We start from the raw sequence: 17,168 nt of genomic DNA, 5'->3' as shown, positions 1-17,168 counted from the left end.
TGCAGTTCTGCTTCTCAATTGTGCCATCTACTGAAAGCTTGAAGTCACTACCTGTGCCTTTTACCCAAATGTACAGTATAGTTTAGCTGTAAGAATTACAGTGGTGCCTCGCAAGACGAATTTAATTCGTTCCACGAGTATCACCTTGCAAAAAATTCGTCTTGTGAACCACGGTTTCCCATATGAATGCATTGAAATCTAATTAATGTGTTCCTATGGGCAAAAAAAAAGAGAACAAAGTCAAATTTGGTTTACAAAGGGTTTATTAAATGCTCTTTAAAGTCATAAATACTGTGCAGGTAATTTCAATCAAAAAACTTTAACTTTTTAAACATCATAGAAAAACATTTAAAAATCAGCAAACATGAGGCAGGAACATCTGCCTTCACTGAAACTGAACAGAAACAGTCGCGAACAGTCACTAGATTGTGCAAAAATCTTCAGAAAGTGCATAAATATACAGAAACCAACAGTACAGAAACTTTACATTTCACATTTTAAAGTGAACAAGTGAGGCTGAAGGCTCTAAATCATCAGGGCCAGTGTTTTAATTCAGGAAACTGGAGGCAGATAGAACGGTCCCCACATCACAGCGCAGTCTTCTGGGAGGACGAGGAGGAGGAAGAAGGCAACTGGGCACAGCTAGTAGAAGCAGCAGGTTCCTCTTCCTGTCTCTGCCTCTTTGTGAGGAACCTCTCCATAGTCAGCTGCTTCTGCCGCCTTTTGAGCATCCCTCTGAAAGGGGATATGACACTTGCGTCAAACATGTTAGCAAGGTCATGTGCCACAGCCTTATCTGGGTGGTACCACTGTGCTAGAGTCTGCACGTTTTGCCACTGTTCTAAGAGCTCCTTCAGTTTAATGGTGGACAGCTGTTCCTCCCTTGGCTCTTCTTCCTCTCCCAAAGAGGCCTGCTGCTCCATAGCCTCAGCCTGCAGCTCAACCAGCTCCTGGGTGGAAAGCTCCCAGTCGTGGCCCTCCACCAGTTCACATATGTCCTCCTCTGTGACTTTGAGTCCAATGGTCCTCCCCAGGGCAACAATGTCCTCCATCACTGTTGACTCTGGTGCAGGCGCAGAAACACCAGAGTCACTTGTTGCCACACAGTCTGGCCACAGGTTGCGCCAAAGAATTAAGATTTTTCCAGCTGACCCCATCCCACACTCTGTTGATCAACTTCAAACAGGTGACAATGTCAAAGTGGTCCCTCCAGAAATCACGCAGCGTGAGGTTGGTGGAATCAGTCACCTCGAAGCAGCACCTGAAAAGCTTCTTGGTGTATCTTTTCTTGAAATTCACAACCACCTGCTGATCCATTGGCTGGAGTCCTGCGGTGGTGTTAGGTGGCAGGAACATGATTTTAATGAACTTGAACTCCTCCAACAAGTCTTCTTCAAGGCCTGGAGGATGAACAGGAGCATTGTCCATGAGGAGCAGGGCCTTCAGTGGCAGGTCATTGTCCAGCAGGTACTGCTTGACAGCAGGGCCAAAAGCAAGACTGACCCAGTCCACAAACAGGATGCGTGTGACCCAAGCCTTAGGGTTGGATCGCCACAACATGCCCAGCTGGCCTTTGTTCACCTTGTGCTTCTTGAAAGCCTGTGGGTTCTCTGAGTGGTACCCCACCAAGGGCTTTACCTTCAGGTCCCCATTGGCGTTGGCACAGAAGAGGAGGGTCAGATGGTCCTTCATGGGCTTGTGGACAGGCAGCTTGCTCTCCTCTTGAGTGAGGAAGGTCCTTTTGGGCATCCTCTTCCAAAACAGCCTGGTCCCATCACAGTTGAAGATCTGTGGAAGGTAGCCCTGTGTTGTCACGACCTCCAGGAACTCCGTGGCAAAGTCCTCAGCCACAGGAACATTGTAAATGGCAGCGTCTCCATGCCTGACCATGCTGTGGATTCCAGTTCTGGTTTTGAAGCGTTCAAACCAGTCTCTGCTTGCCTTTAATTCTTCTGGTTGAGGTTCCTGCCTCTTGCTGCATGAGGTCTGCGTACAAGGCTTTGGCCTTCTCGCAAATGACAGCCTCAGTCACTGTGTTCCCTGCATGCTGCTTCTCTTGGATCCAAATGAGCAGCAACTTTTCCACTTCCTCCAGAACAGCTGGGCGGTTCTTCATGATCCTGGTGACTCCCTTGGCTACATCTGTGGCAAGGATCTTCTCCCTCATCTTAAGGATGGTACCGATGGTGGATGGATTCCTCTGGTACTCCCTGGCGATGTCTATCACTCGCATGCCTCCGTTGTGCTTCCTGATAATCTCCTTCTTCATCTCAAGTGTAATCTTCTCCTTTGTCATCTTCCCAGCCTCTGCAGAAGCAGGCTTCTTGGAACCCAGTGCTTTACATCCGTTTCACACACACCTTCCCACCACTGGCCAAAACTGCCCTGGACAAACAAGTAGCATAATCCCCCCCAGCACAAGTTAAGCCCCCTACCTTTCTTCTGCAACTTACCAAAAAAAAAAACTTGGCATAAACCCCCCAGCACAAGCTAAGCCCCCTACCTTTCCTCTGGAACTTACAAAAAAATAAAAAAAAACTTGGCATAACCGCCCCCCCAGCACAAGCTAAGCACACCACCTTTCCTCTGCAACTTACCAAAAAATAAAAAATAAAAACTTGGCATACCCCCCCCCCAAACACAGAAGAACAAATGCACACCTACCTTTTGCCGGCCAAAAAGTTCTGAAAACCTTCAGTTTCTCCAAAGACCACACCAACTTCTCCAAAGATAGAATGCCTCCACAACACAGACCACACCAAACACAGGATGCACCCACAACACAGACCACAGTTGCTCCTCTCGAAGTCAACCTTGGAACTGCACGTGGAAAAGTGAACCTAGACTGCATTGGGGAGGCTTTTAAAACCTTCCCAGCACAATGCACCCTGGGTATTAACGATTGAGATTTGAACCAAAACAAACAAACAAACAAAAACCCTGTAGACATTCGTCTTGCAAAAATCATCCGTAAAAACATTTGTCTTGCGAGTCATCAACCCAAATGTCAAAAAACATTCATCTTGTGAAAATCGTCTGTAAAAACATTCATCTTGCGAGTCATCAACCCAAATGTCAGAACCATTCGTCTTGCGAAAATGGTCCATAGAAGCATTTGTCTTGCGAGTCATCAACCCAGTAGCCAAAACCATTCGTCTTGCAGGGTTTTCATCCGGTGAGGCATTTGTCTTGCGAGGCACCACTGTATTATGGGCTGAAATGGTAGTTTTCAAGCCCCTTCTCCATGGGTAGACTAGGGTTTGGTGGAACATGTCTGATCCTATAATGTTCACCAACACCCTATGAAAAGCAGACTTGCAAACAACAATAGAAGACCTGTCCCTTTAAAAGACAGGGAATAGCAACTGTGAGTAGGTGTAGTTTCTTTAGAGATCCAGCCTTGTGTGAGAAGTTGGTGTGCTTTGTACTTGACTCCAACGTGTTATATTATTGTCGGCTACTAAAAAATTTTCATATATGTTATGGCTTTTTAAAAAATGTCTTTAAATTCTTAGAGAAGACATATTTTCTCTTCCCAACACTTATGATTATGTGTTCAACTTTGGTTGAATGAAAAATGTTATGTTTGACACCATACTCTCAAAACAAGGATGTTTAGACCACACATCCACTATCCCCATCCTAACTCAAAACAAGAATACAGTGACGTGCCATTCTGGAACTGGAACTTCCACTCCAAGTTGAGTTTTCATGTTTAGATAGTGTGAACATCTACAAAAAGCAGATATGCAGTCTTAGCCACATCTACATAATCTTACTAGTCCAATACAGCTTGTCTGTATTTAGGGAACAAGGTCTCATTACATTTAATGACCTTAGCCCTGGATAAGCAGTATTCTCCATCTATCCACCCCTTTCAAACATTAGAGCTCACCTCTTTACAGAGTGGAAGGGTGGATCAGTGTGCCTATGTTTTGTGAAAATGGGAAGGTGATGATCTGTGGTTTGAATTTCCTTGCTTTGAGCAGGGGGATGTTTTATCTTCAGCTATATTTTTTGCTTCAAACCATATTTCTTTAGGTGTAATTAAGTTGAGTACTGTAGAGCCAGAGTTTGGGAATTTAAATCCTAGGCAAAGAGCCAGCATTTGACTCCTGGACAAACAGCTAGCCTGGGTAATCTTGGGCAAGCTGCACAGTCTCAGAGAGGCCTGAGAAGAAGGGAATACTTGTACTACACTACTTCTAGGTACTATGTACCTAGAAAACAATAGAAGGGGCTACTGTAAGTCAGAATTGACAGCATGTAGAGTCATGTAACATAGCAGGATATACACAACTCAAAAGGGTTATACCATACTTTCAAGACAAGTGTGCTCTTAATTCTCCCACTTCCACTTCTTTGTAACATCTTGAAACTCTTTTCCAGAAATTTTAAAATTCATGGCAAAAATGTATTTAAATTATTAATTAATCAATTAATTTTGTTTATAATATTTTACCCTGCTTTTTTCCATAAAAGGACCCCAGTCGTCTGACATCATTAAAAGAGACAGATACAAACAATAAATTATTCCATTTTTTAAAAACTAGAAATACCTTATATTAAAAGTATTATCAAAGCAGGTTAAAACAACAAAATAGTAAGCATCCTAATTTTAAAACTCTGCTTAGCCAGTGACTAAAGGAAAGCCTGCCTGAAAAGAAAGGTCTTCACCTGCTTGCAGAAGGATACCAAAGACGGGACCAGCCTAGCCCCCCATGGGATGGAGTTCCAAAGCTTGGGAGCAAAACCAGAGAAGGAGGCCCTCTCCTGTATCCCCACCGAATGTGCCTGTGAGGGTGATGGGGACACAGGATATCTCAAAGAGGATCCAACACCCCTTTTCTTCTTGCAATCTTGCAGCTCCCCCTCCACTCGTGGTATCACCCCACCTGGCTTCTAAAAAGCATATTGAAGATAAAATGGAGCATGCATTTTTCTGGAAGCCTTCTAAAGATACATACATAATATTGCTATTGTTTCAGCAGAAACAATAAGAGTCCCTGGTATTTGAAACTAATTTTAACTGCTTTTCTCAGGAACTGTGTTTTGTTGCATCCCTTCCTTATTTGTTCCTATGGTTCTGTTGCTTTCTTTGCATTGATTTCAGGCAGCACTGTAGAGCAGACCTCGACTATCTGCAAAAAGGCATTATAGCATATACCTAGGGAACTGAGAGATGACGGATACCTTTAGAAGTATAAATCTCAAAGGCACTGGAAAATATTGTGTACAGGTGAGATTCTCTCATTGACCGAAGACAACAAAGGGCAATAACAGGTGTGTTTCTTTTAAAACAAATAGACAAAATAGTGATGGTATATATTGGCTCCTATCTCGGCTGCTACAACAATCAGATGCAAAGGGAAAAGCTATAAATCAAGGCCAGTAAATAGGCACCAGAAATCCAGCGAAAAAAAATGTTAAAACGAGCAGCGTGGCAACCTTGTTAGAATGCAGTCGGTGCCACAAAGACAACCTGTACCTGGCTGCAAATGTGTCTCTGGCTTGAGATCAAGGTGTTCACGATTGTTGAGTCCGGGCCAGTCCTTAGACTTTCCAAGTCAAAATCAATTGTCAATTAATCTTGACTTGAGAGTTCAAATGGTTGCTGTTTTATTTAGCTAGATAAAAAGTGTGACGGCAGTCATGCCTCCAAGTGTAGGCAGGAACAACAATGCCATGCACAGGAACACTAGGACTTTTATAGCATTGGTTAGCACAAGGGGGGGAGGAGGAGGAATGTGTCTGTTGGTGGAAGGAATGGCCCCTGCTGTGTCTTTTTTGCTCCTCCAATCTAGATTGGAAGGCAAGATAACCTCCCCAGGTGAAGGAAAACCTGGCCAGCCTTATTCCTTCACAGAAACTCTTTGAGGGAACAAGAAACATGTACAGTGGGGTCTCAACTTACGAACGGCTCGACATACGAACATTTCGACTTACGAACTGCTCTCATAGGAATATATGGACTCGACTTATGAACTTAGATTCGAGTTACGAACTTTTTCCCCCTTTTTTTAAAAGCTAAGTCATCTTAGGTCAAAAGGAAAAAAGAAAAAAATTATCCCCCTCTAGTGGCAGAAGGCGGAATAGCAGCTTCCCGTTAGTTTCTATGGACAAAAAGATACAGATACGAAAAGCAGATACGGATTAAATGGTTTTCAATGCATTCCTATGGGAAATGCAGATTCGACTTAAGAACTTTTCGACCTGAGAACTGCCTTCCAATACCAATTAAGTTCGTAAGTCGAGACCCCACTGTACATATACATATAATTCTGGCTATGTTTTATATTTCCAAACGGTATCCTGTGTGATCTGATCACAGGTATGTTCTTTTTGCGTGTTTCATGTAGTGCCATGGTCCCTTCATTCCTCCCTTTTTCATATTCAGGGACCCTGACTTTGTCAGGTGTCCCCACATGACTTTACCTTTTACTATTCCAGAGGCGATAGCCATATGGAGAGGGGGATTTGCTGCTTGGGTATCAGCCTATCCTCCATATTATTTTACCCAGGCTTCGTGCTCTGGAGAGGACACTCTCCATGTCCTCCATACAGAGCACGTTACTATAGTCTCTCAAGACTGAAGGATGCCTAATCATCAGGTCTAATCCATGAGAGAGAATCTCTTGGTGGCCATTTGAACAGCACATTGCATTAAACAACTTGCAGACACACTCAGGAGTTAAAAGGTAAAGGTTCCCCTTGACATTTTTAGTCCAGTCGTGTCCAACTCTAGGGGGCGGTGCTCATCCTGTTTTCAAGCCGTAGAGCCAGCGCTTGGCTGTGGCCAGCATCACTAGGGAACGCCGTTTTACCTTCCCACCGAGGTGGTACCTATTTACTCGCATTTGCATGCTTTCAAACTGCTAGGTTGGCGGGAGCTGGGACAAAGCGATGGGAGCTCACTCCGTCATGTGGATTCGATCTTACGACTGCTGGTCTTCTGACCCTGCAGCACAGGCTTCTGCGGTTTAGCCCGCAGCGCCACCACGTCAGGAAGACAGAGCCAATTATTGCTATAAACAGTTGTTTCAGCTAGTCAAAATTTGGAAGCCAATTTGTGACCCATTCCTACAAATACTCTCCTGTAAAAGAATACATTTTCTGGACGCCTCATGCAATCTAAAATGGGTGCACTGTCTGTCAAGGAGGCACAGTGGGGAATCGAATTCCCAACCTCTGGACTAAATAAATGTATAGTGTTTCTCCCCCATCCCACAGTGACAAAACTAGGACAATTCAGACGTACAATCCTCAATAAAAACAGTTGCATAAAGGAAATAAGAGCAAGTGCCATAGCTGGTGAAAGGGAAAGAGAGAAAAACCCATAGAGAGTGAATGAATTTGCACGGTTCTTGCCAGCTGCCATCGCTTGGGGATGTCCATGGGTGACCTTTAAGTTTAAGTCCGTAAAATGGATGTAAAAGCCTCGTTGCCCAGACCAGAAAGCTGGATTTGATGCTTGCTAGCCCTCTTTTCGTTGGATCTTGACCCTGGGTGTTCCTGGTTCTTTGCAAGCCCAGTCGTCTCTGGGAGGTTGAGCTGTTCTCAGATGGGACATGTGGATCCAGGATTGCTGTCTTTTACTTTCTCCATTGTAGGAGTGCTGTGGGGGGGGGGGACTTGCTTCAGTGGATATGCTTGGGCTCCTGGCAGGAGGGGTGGATGTTTCGCACCAGAGTCCAGTCTTCAGGATGTATATTCACTGACAGATCACTGCATGGGGGCAAGGCACCTGAAACTCAAGGGGTTAAGGAAGATGGAACTTCAGAGAGTTAGTAAAGAGAAGGGCTCTCCAGAGGTATCCTTAAATAAGAAGACACAAAAGGGTGACCAAACATGAGTTCAAAAAGAATAAGTTAAGGTGGGAAGAGGGAGTGGATGCAGGTCAGAGCTAGAAGGAGAGCCTTCAGCCATTTTAGGCAGGCTTCTTGGCAGCAGTTTGCCAGATGTCTTTTAAGGGTCTTGCTTATTCTCTCCATCTTTGCTCGAGGAGATCAAAGCAGGCTTCCACCCTGATGGGATGCTGCCAGATAGAGACCAGGAGGGAAGAAAGTTTTAATGGGACCTGGTGGAGAGAGGCAAAAATGGGTGAGCCCAGGTGTTCCTTTATACCACACCTCGGGATTCAGGGCAGACCAAGCGTCTGGGGGAGTAGCAAGGGGATGCTAAGTTGCAAAAATGCGAAGATATAAGGGAGTACAGGGGATCGTGGCCTGTAATTTACACATGAGGGGGTTTAGGGGTATCGGGGAAGAATGAGGAAAGAGTGCTGGACCTGAAGGTAACTAGGAAGAGGCTGGGAGACTGAGGCATGGGTGACTGCACCTCCCACACCTTCAGTTTGGGGTTGGAAGAGCGTGGACAAGGGACAGACTGGTAGGATCTTTAACGTTTTTGCTCCTCCAATCTAGATTGGAAGGTAAGATAACCTGCCCTGGTGAAGGAAAACCAGGCCAGCCTTATTCCTTCACAGAAACTCTTTGAGTGAACAAAAAACATGCACATATATGTATAAATCTGGCTATGTTATATATTTCCAAACGGTATCCTGTGTGATGTGATTAGAGGTGTGTTCTTCTTGCATGTTTCATGTAGTGCCATCGTCCCATCACAATGACCTAGGAAGCCCAAATGGCTTGGGACTTGGATATTGGAAGGAGTGCCTTTCCCTAGGATAAACTTGCCTGATTACTAGGATCTGCTAAGGAGGCCCTCCTCTGTATCCTCCCATTGAAAAATGTACATTATGTGGACACGTAGAGCAACACTTTCTTAGCTGAATCACCCCAACTGGGGAATGCCCTCTGGCTGGAGGCTGGACTAGCACAGACGTTCAAGTCATTTAAGCGCCATGGCAAAACATGCTTATTTATTAACAGTATTAGCCTTTAGGGGGCTGAGGATCTTGGCCTGTGCAAGTTTTAACATAATAGTTTTAATGCTTTCGCTTTATGTGTTACACTAGCACTGCTTTAAGTTTAAACAGTTTTAAAATGTTTATGTTTAAAAATTGTTCTCTATAGCTCTGTAACCTGTCTTGAGATCCTTAAATATAGGTCGGGTATACGTAATTGTTTTACATGAATAAAACTCGCTAGTACATAAAATATTAAGTGAAGGAAAGTCCCGTACTTTTCATGTTAAAATGACATTTCAGATTAAGTTTAAATGTAACAAATATTCAATATTTGGGCAATAAAAGTGCAAGCTCACGTAATACCAGCACACAGATTCTAAACGAGGGAACGATGGATCTGTAAAAACGTAAATACTGTAATAAAATTACAACAGTCGGGCGCGTGATCCTTCGACACGAGGAATATACTGTATATTCTGACTTTCAGGGAGGATGAGAGATAAGAAAATCCGTCGCCTGTATAAATGCGGGACAAAACCTGACTCGAACTCCTTCTTTAGGTCTTAATCTCCCCTCCCTTCCACGTCCTGCTGCCCAAAATTAAAATGGCGCAAAGGTCCTCCGCTTCCAAGCAAGATGGAGCCAGAAGACTACGCCAAGCAAACCAACTGACAGCCGTCCGACTCCTCCCTTATTTCTCTCATAGGCGTCTTCAATCATCCTGAGAAAAAGCAGCCATTCCCTTTGCGCATGCGCATTATTCACTGCTTTCATTGTTTTGGGGACGGCGACTCTATCCTCCCGGAGCACGTGCGTGGGACAGTGGGAGGGAGGGGGAAGTCTCGTTGCGAGACGTCACTAATGTGCGCGGCGCCTAAACTCTCCGATCTCTCCGACCTCGCGCTCGCTTTCGACGCATGCGCTTTGGTTCTCTCTCCGCGCTGTGCGGAGGCGCAGAAGGAGTTTTGAAATGGCTTCTGTGAGCCTCTGTTCGGCCTGTTTCAGGTAAAAGGGCAGCGGGAGGGAGGTGTGTACTGTTTCGTGCACTAGGGTTGGGCAAGGGCGGTGGTTTCAGAAAAGGAGCTTGTGAGCGAGTGGTTGGGCTAGGTGAGAGAAGACGGAGGGTTTTTCCTTGGGTGCCAGGCCTCGGCCCCCTTATTGTTGTCGGGGGGGGGAGAAGGTGCGTCTCCGGTGGTCGCGGTCTCCTCAGAAGGTGCGAGCTCCCGACTCTTCCCCCCCCCCGCATACACACACATTTTCGCCCACGAGAGGCCTGTGTTCTCTCATTTCCTCTCCTCTGCCGGCCCCATTGCTTTCCATGGTGGTTGGAGAAGATAAATAAACAGGATCTTCCCACTTCACCCCATTGTTTCACTCAATGCTTTCCTTTCGCCTCACTTTTCTTGTTCCCATTCTTAGGGCTGGTTTTATATGTGTGACGCTTGTACGACACATATACAACAGTGCATATTTGCTGAGGGCCTTTTGCGCGTGTTCTACAGCGCGATTTGATGTATATTTACTCAGAAGAAAATTGCATTGCAATCAGTTGTGCTTGCTGTCAAATACAGAAAATCGGAGACTTGGTCTGTGCTTCTCTTATATGTAAATACCTAGTGGATGTTACTTTCGTCCTCCCATGGTACTGATTTATTGGAAATTTTCATTTATAAAGGGATGTTTTTTTCCTGGCTTGCACTAAGGGCGAGAAATTGTATTTGAGTTAGTACTTTCTGTCATTGTCTGGCGTTGTTACATCATTGGGTGATTTGCTTTCTGCTAAATGTGTTGAAGGGTAACTGGCTTCTTTTCGATAGTGGTCTGATAGTGAGCTGCTGTCTAGAAAAGCATATTACAAGTAAAATTGGTTACTCAAAGATTCTTTGTTATTTTTCTTTAGTTGTGCCTGCATAAGGAATAATATCAATAAACAGTTTACAGACGCATTCTTTAATTGTCCTGTTTTAAACTTTTGCAAAGTGCCTTTATTTCTGTGAATTAACCTTTTCATTGATATTTTTAAGTTTCACGTGTTAGGTCATGTTCCAAATATATTTACTTAATGAAAGATGAATTTCTAGATGTTTTTGATGGTCTGTTGTTTTAGACATGTTAGTTACAGGTGTGTGTTTAATATTAACCAAAAATCAGCTTTCTTTATGCATCTTTATATACTGTATTAAGATGCTTTATTGTTTGCAAGATCTCCTCAAAACCAGAAATGAGTTTAAATTTTTTCTCATGTACTGTGGCATTTTGTTATTTATTTGTTTGACTTTTATTCTGCCTAATTAGTGCAAAGCACCTTTCTGGCCAGTTAGCAATTGATAAGGTCAAACAAAAAATAACAATGTCAAACAATAATAGTGATAGTGAAAATACAAGAATAAAACAGATCAAGGTGCTTTTTTTGCCAAGGCTACAATTGGTCACTCTTTCAGTTTGTTTAGTTGTCAACATTGAAAAGTATTTCACGGGTGGAAAACCAGACATTCTATTTTGGTCTGTGATTCAGGGATGGACTGAATATTAAAATCTTTGTAAATGACAGTGTGGCTTTCATGAATCTCATATACTGATGTTGTTTTGAACAGATCACGCTTGTAGAAGATTGGAACACAAAAACAAAAAGGACGCTTATCTCTTTCCACCATGGCTCAGTTTGGAGGGCAGAAGAATCCTCCTTGGGCTACCCAGTTTACAGCCACTGCAGTATCTCAACCAGGTCAGCTTTTTCCTTTTTTAAAAACAGATTAACTGCTACTTTATTTTAATGTTTGATATACTGTAAGGTATATTGTTAGTCCTAGCAAACATGGAAACAAAATTAATAAAATGTTAAAACAGTATGGCAGTGAAGCATTTTGGTTAAAAATATTCTGTGTGACTAAAAAATTGACGTTTTATAATCAGTCAACAGACCTGTTTTCAAAAAGGCTTATTCAGAATAAATTATTGGAACAACGAAGAAGGCAAGGGCCATTTTAAAGGAAGAATTTCCTCTGATATGAGGAGTGAGAGGAAAATTCTTGTTCTATAGTGAAGTTTAAAGATGTATATGTATGTCTCTAAAAATTCTAGAACGATTACTTTTCTCAGAGGTAGATTGAATCCGTTGGTCAAAGGCAATTTATCCAATCTATGCATCCAGCCTTAGAATTTACTTGATTAACTACCATAAATATTAACCATTGTTATATTTATTATTCTGGTTATATGAAAAAAATGGCAAAAAGCATTTTTTAAAAACAGGATGTATTACCCTGGTTTTGGGCAAAATACTATGCAAGAGTATATTGCTTAAGTTTAATAGATCAAACTACTGCATTTGGAGTAATAAAGCAAGAAGATACAGTAATATTTTCAACAGAATTTCTCTAATCACATTTCTTCAGTTACTTAAAAACAATTATTTACATTATGGCTGAAATCCAGAAATATAGTTATGCTACAGAAGCCTGATGATGTCATCAGCCACAGCCATATGTTTTTACTAAAAAGTTTCCATCTTTACATCCCAGTTTACAAGGTTATTTCAGATGCTTTTGGTCTAGTGACAATTTTCAGATTTTTAGAGCCCCCAGCCCTGCTTGCCCTGCTTTTCTCTAAACCTTCTCAGGATCTAAGGAACCTTGGGGAAGGGGAGTAAAAAATGTTTTATTAACAAAATACAGCTGTAGCTGGTGACATCATCGGGCTTACATAGCATAACTTTGTTACTAGATTTCAGCCATTATGCTTCCGTAAAAGATTGATATGTCGACATGACAGTTGTCATGCCCCTTTCTATTATTTTAAAGTGAGCTGAAATAAATTATAGAAGTGAGTGATGAGCAAATTGTGAGGACAAACAATTAATGTCATCCTATTATGGAATAACTATGTCATGACTGCTAGGGTTTTTCTTTTATATACAGGAACTGCCTGCTCTTCTAGGTCATTATTATTATGATGATTATTCCTAATTTTTATAATACAGTTTCTTGTTTACCATGTTCAATTTCTCTTCTTTTTCTCATATCTGTTAGCAGAAATGGTTCTGTGATGTTTAACCATAAATTAACCTTTCAGCTTTTTTCTCTACTGATTATATTATGTGATAACTGTTTGAATAAATGTGAAGAATTAATACAGTGTCACCACATCGTTCTATTTTGCGGGGGTTGAATTATTACGCTAGCTACTTACTATGCTAAAGGAAATCTCAACTAGAGTCGGCTTATTTGAACTTACAGAGGAGTTGACTCACCAGATCCCCACTGTTTCAGTGGGTTTACTCTAATGTGGCTTACTGTGCTAAGCAACATGATTTCAACCTATATATTTTATTTAAGACATTTGTCTCTTAATTTTTATCAGAGGTCCCTGAGTGATGTAGAAAAACCACAATATGCACCCAAAGTAAATAGCAAGGAAAGGTCCTACTAATATAAGCTTTTATGTACTTTACATTTAAATTGTTCCCTCTGACTTCTTTCATTTGCTGTTATGAAGAGTAATATACAGTATACTGTGAACAGTTAAATAGTATTTGTGAAGAGTTAAATTGTATTTGTATTCATTGCCAAGACTGTCTTGGAATATGTATATTAATAGTGCCTGAGAATGTTTAGGATCGTTTCATCAGCAAACAGCTACAAGCTGTACTTGCACACACTGGAAAATTTGGGGGAGGGGGAGAGAGACTTGGGCCAAATCAGTACCTGATTCCAGTGTTTATGGGAAGTCCATCTGATATCTATTTTTGGAGTCATTGAGACATTTTTTTTCAAATTCAGCTAGTAAGTGGAAGAGGCACCAAATTTCTGCTGTCTTTCTTTTCCCACAGTTAAGTAATTTTTCTACTCAAATCTCATCTCCTAGATGTCTGATGGAAGAGAATCTCTGGTAGAGACAGTTGTAAAAAAGTATACTGTTCTTCAAAAACAAACCAGACATATTTATAACACACACACACCCTCAATGTAGAACCTGCTGTTCCTGGTGGAGGTGGGGGGAAAGCTCCTTCTTAAGAAATGGAAAGTTTCAGCTCCTGCAGACTGCCAGGAGCTTTGGTTCTGCTTAAAGACTAAATTCATCCCATCCTGCATCTTGTTTCTCCCCAGAGTATTTTAACAAAAACATAAGTATACTTCCTCTCACTTCTGATTTGATTTTTGAGGATGCTGCAGATTGAGCAAGGGGATTGATCCCTGGTGGATTAACATGCATTGCACACAGATTTGAACTAAATGTAACCCCCTGTATTATATGGAAAAGGTCTTGCATTACCCAGTCAGCAAGAGCAGTATGACTTACCAGCATTTTGATTTTCTTGTAATGTTTACAAGCACAAGCTACAAATCAAGTGATTTCCACAAATGCCTGTCTTGCCTGATGCTTATATTTAACTGTTTGTAAAACTGAAACAGCAAGATGTATTGCCTCTAGCTAAAAGCTGAAATGTTTCATGTTGAACAGCAGCTCCTAGTCAAAAGCAAATGTGCTGTATATTGGGATAAGGAAGAGTTATTTCCCCACTATCTGTGGTTCAAAGGAGGAAATGCATAGTTTTATGATCTTTCGCTAACTGTCATGAGGCCATGTTATTGTGAAATCCTGATATTCAGCTCCTACATTTTCAGCTGCCCTTGGTGTTCAACAACCATCCTTGCTTGGAGCATCACCTACAATATACACACAACAGACTGCACTGGCAGCGGCAGGACTCAGTACTCAAACACCAACAAACTATCAGCTCACTCAGACAGCTGCTTTGCAGCAGCAAGCTGCAGCTGCTGCAGCTGCATTACAGCAGGTAAAGAAAGCTGTGTTTCTGTTGATGACTTTTTGTGCAGCTAGTACTGTCATCATATGATGAGAGTCTGTGATTTTTATTTTTTCATGTGCTTCCCCTGTTGCTTGGATAACGAATGCTGTATAAGTGTGTCTGTATGTTTTATAACCCTCCAGAAAGGCAAACAGCATCTCATTAGTGAGGGGTAGAGATGGGGGTACGTATTAGTCTATGAATATGAATATCCCTGTGCAGCTAGACTTAACAAGGGTCGAGCTCCTGGGGCTGGATTGTCCACTCTCATGTCAGTGGCCTCACGTATCCTTCCAATCACTCCTGGAGCCCCGCTCTCTTCCCACTGAGCTAGACACTCCAGACAGTGGGAGGGAGGATGAGTCTCCCTGTACGGCTGCCAAGTGGCTAACCGAGCAGGAAGAGAGCAGGGCTCCAGAAGTGATTGGAAGGATGAGTGAGGCCACCACTGGCAGATGCATCAGTGGACAGTGCAGACCCAGGAGCCAGACCCTCGTTAAATCCAGCTGCGTGGGTGTACAAATACAAATACAGTGGTGCCTTGCACAGCGAGGTTAATCCGTCCCGGATTAACCCTCGCTGTGTGAAACATCGCTAAGCAGTAAGAAAAAGCCATTGGAACGCATTAAACAGCGTTTAATGCGTTCCAATTCGGCCGAATACTTACCGTTCAGCGATGTTTTTCAATGGCTGGCAGCCATTTTCGCGCCCTCCTCTCGCTTAACGAGGGCGCGAAAACGCTGCGCGTGGCCATTTTGGGGGGCGCGGCGGCCATTTTGTTGCCGCGGAACAGCTGATCGGCGGGTTGCAAAGCGAATGTCTGCGATTTTCGCCCATTGGGGCCATCGCTCTGCGATCGCATTAGTGATCACAAAAGCGTCACCGTAGAGCGAATTCATCGCTCTGTGGCGCGCTCGTTCTGCGAGGCACCACTGAACCCCCATCTCTAGTGAGAGCAATTTGCTGGCAAAACTTAAGTAATTTCTATTATGCAAACTTAAATGGACAATAGGATTTTTGGTCCATACTGTATATGTCCTCTATTGTTGTAATCCAATTAGATATATGAATTTTCCTTTATGAACTTTTCATTGTGCAATGTAATTGGCACAACTGCTAGGAATCTACACTCTAGTGTAGCTCCTGTTCATTTCATTGCCTAGAAGTATTGTGCTGAATATGGTTTGCGTCCATTCATGATGTGGAGCCTTTTCTATAATCAGTGTTGTTCCTTGGTGTGTTAGTAGTATTTTGTTCAGTTGGTAATACATGCATGCAAATATTTTTGTCTTAAATTTATTTCTATGGATTTATTTTATTTGATCTTTATCTAAGATTGTAATTTTGGAATAAATTTCTTTTTGGATAATACTCTCTAGTTATTCTGACTTTGTATGTTTTTCAGCAATATTCACAACCTCAGCAGACCCTCTATAGTGTACAGCAGCAGGTTTGTGTAACTCTTTGTGCACATTAACAGTCTTTTCTTGTATTTTGTTCTGTCCAGACTGTACCATAATGTTTTAGATCTAGATAGTTAGGGTTTTTTTTAACCACCCGATATTTTGTCAATATTATTTTTAGGAGATTTTCCAGTGCCTGGGTCAAAGTGATATAAATAAATTTGTCTTTATGTTTGCAGAGTACTATCTTCATGTACTTTAATGTCTGTACTAAATGGTAGTGGCTTATCTAAAGGATCCTGGGAATTGTTTCCAGGAAGAGCTACCAATCTAACTATCAAAGGTCTGAAAACATACTTCTCTGGACTTTTCACTGAAAGAAATACGCTGACAGATGATGCTTGAGTAAGGCAATTATAGAAGCAGGTTTTCTCCCTCCCATCTAGTGTCCTGTCCATTGTTAGAGGAGATAGTCCTTATCCTTTGTGCTAAACCTTCCCATTAAGGTATAACCAGTGGACCATCCCAGCACTAAATGAAAATCTAATAATGGTAATCTAGTGATAATGGTATAACATTCATGTTCTTAGAAACTATGTTTTAAGTAGTCTTTTTTTTGGACATTCAGACAATTGAAATTCGTCTACTGCTGCTTGCAGGGTCATATTGCCATACTACAATCCTTTATGGTGTTTATGATACCTAAAGAATTCTAAATAAATAAAAATGCAGTGTTGGAAAAATTACAATAATATAGGTAGGTGACATACTGACTAGAGATGGGAGTATTCGTATACAAATATCCCTGCACAGGTGGAAATAACAAGGGTCCAGCCCCATGGGGCCGAACTGTCCACTCACAGTTTCGCTGCTGCCACTGGCTCCGCATGCCTTCCTATTGCGCTGTCGTCTGCAATCGATTATCCAGTCCTTGCAGGAGGTTGGATGACTAGCCTCTCTGCTAGGTCGGAGAGTGGCTAATCCATTGCGGAGAACAGCACAATAGGAAGCTGCCACAGAGGCAATGGCGAAATTATGAGTGGACCCTTGTTATTTCCACCTTTGTGGGGATATTCGTATACGAATA

The 17,168-nt window shown here is 42.3% G+C and overlaps 1 protein-coding gene across 2 annotated transcripts in view; it reads left to right on the top strand.

Moving 5' to 3' along the window:
• Positions 1 to 9,726: 9,726 nt before the first annotated feature.
• Positions 9,727 to 17,168, top strand: part of CCAR1 (cell division cycle and apoptosis regulator 1) — a 36,399-nt gene continuing 28,957 nt past the window's right edge. The window contains exons 1-4 of one of the 2 annotated variants that reach the window (XM_020807997.3): positions 9,727 to 9,874; positions 11,464 to 11,594; positions 14,494 to 14,666; positions 16,084 to 16,128. In XM_020807997.3, coding sequence (XP_020663656.2) covers positions 11,522 to 11,594; positions 14,494 to 14,666; positions 16,084 to 16,128 — 291 coding nt within the window. In that variant the 5' untranslated portion in view covers positions 9,727 to 9,874; positions 11,464 to 11,521. The remainder of the gene's footprint in view (positions 9,875 to 11,463; positions 11,595 to 14,493; positions 14,667 to 16,083; positions 16,129 to 17,168) is intronic. The other variant, XM_020807995.3, reaches the window with a different exon arrangement.

The sequence above is a fragment of the Pogona vitticeps genome, chromosome 3 (genome assembly GCF_051106095.1).
Source record: "Pogona vitticeps strain Pit_001003342236 chromosome 3, PviZW2.1, whole genome shotgun sequence".
Lineage (NCBI taxonomy): Eukaryota > Metazoa > Chordata > Lepidosauria > Squamata > Agamidae > Pogona > Pogona vitticeps.
This window is presented reverse-complemented; position numbering and strand designations above follow the sequence as displayed.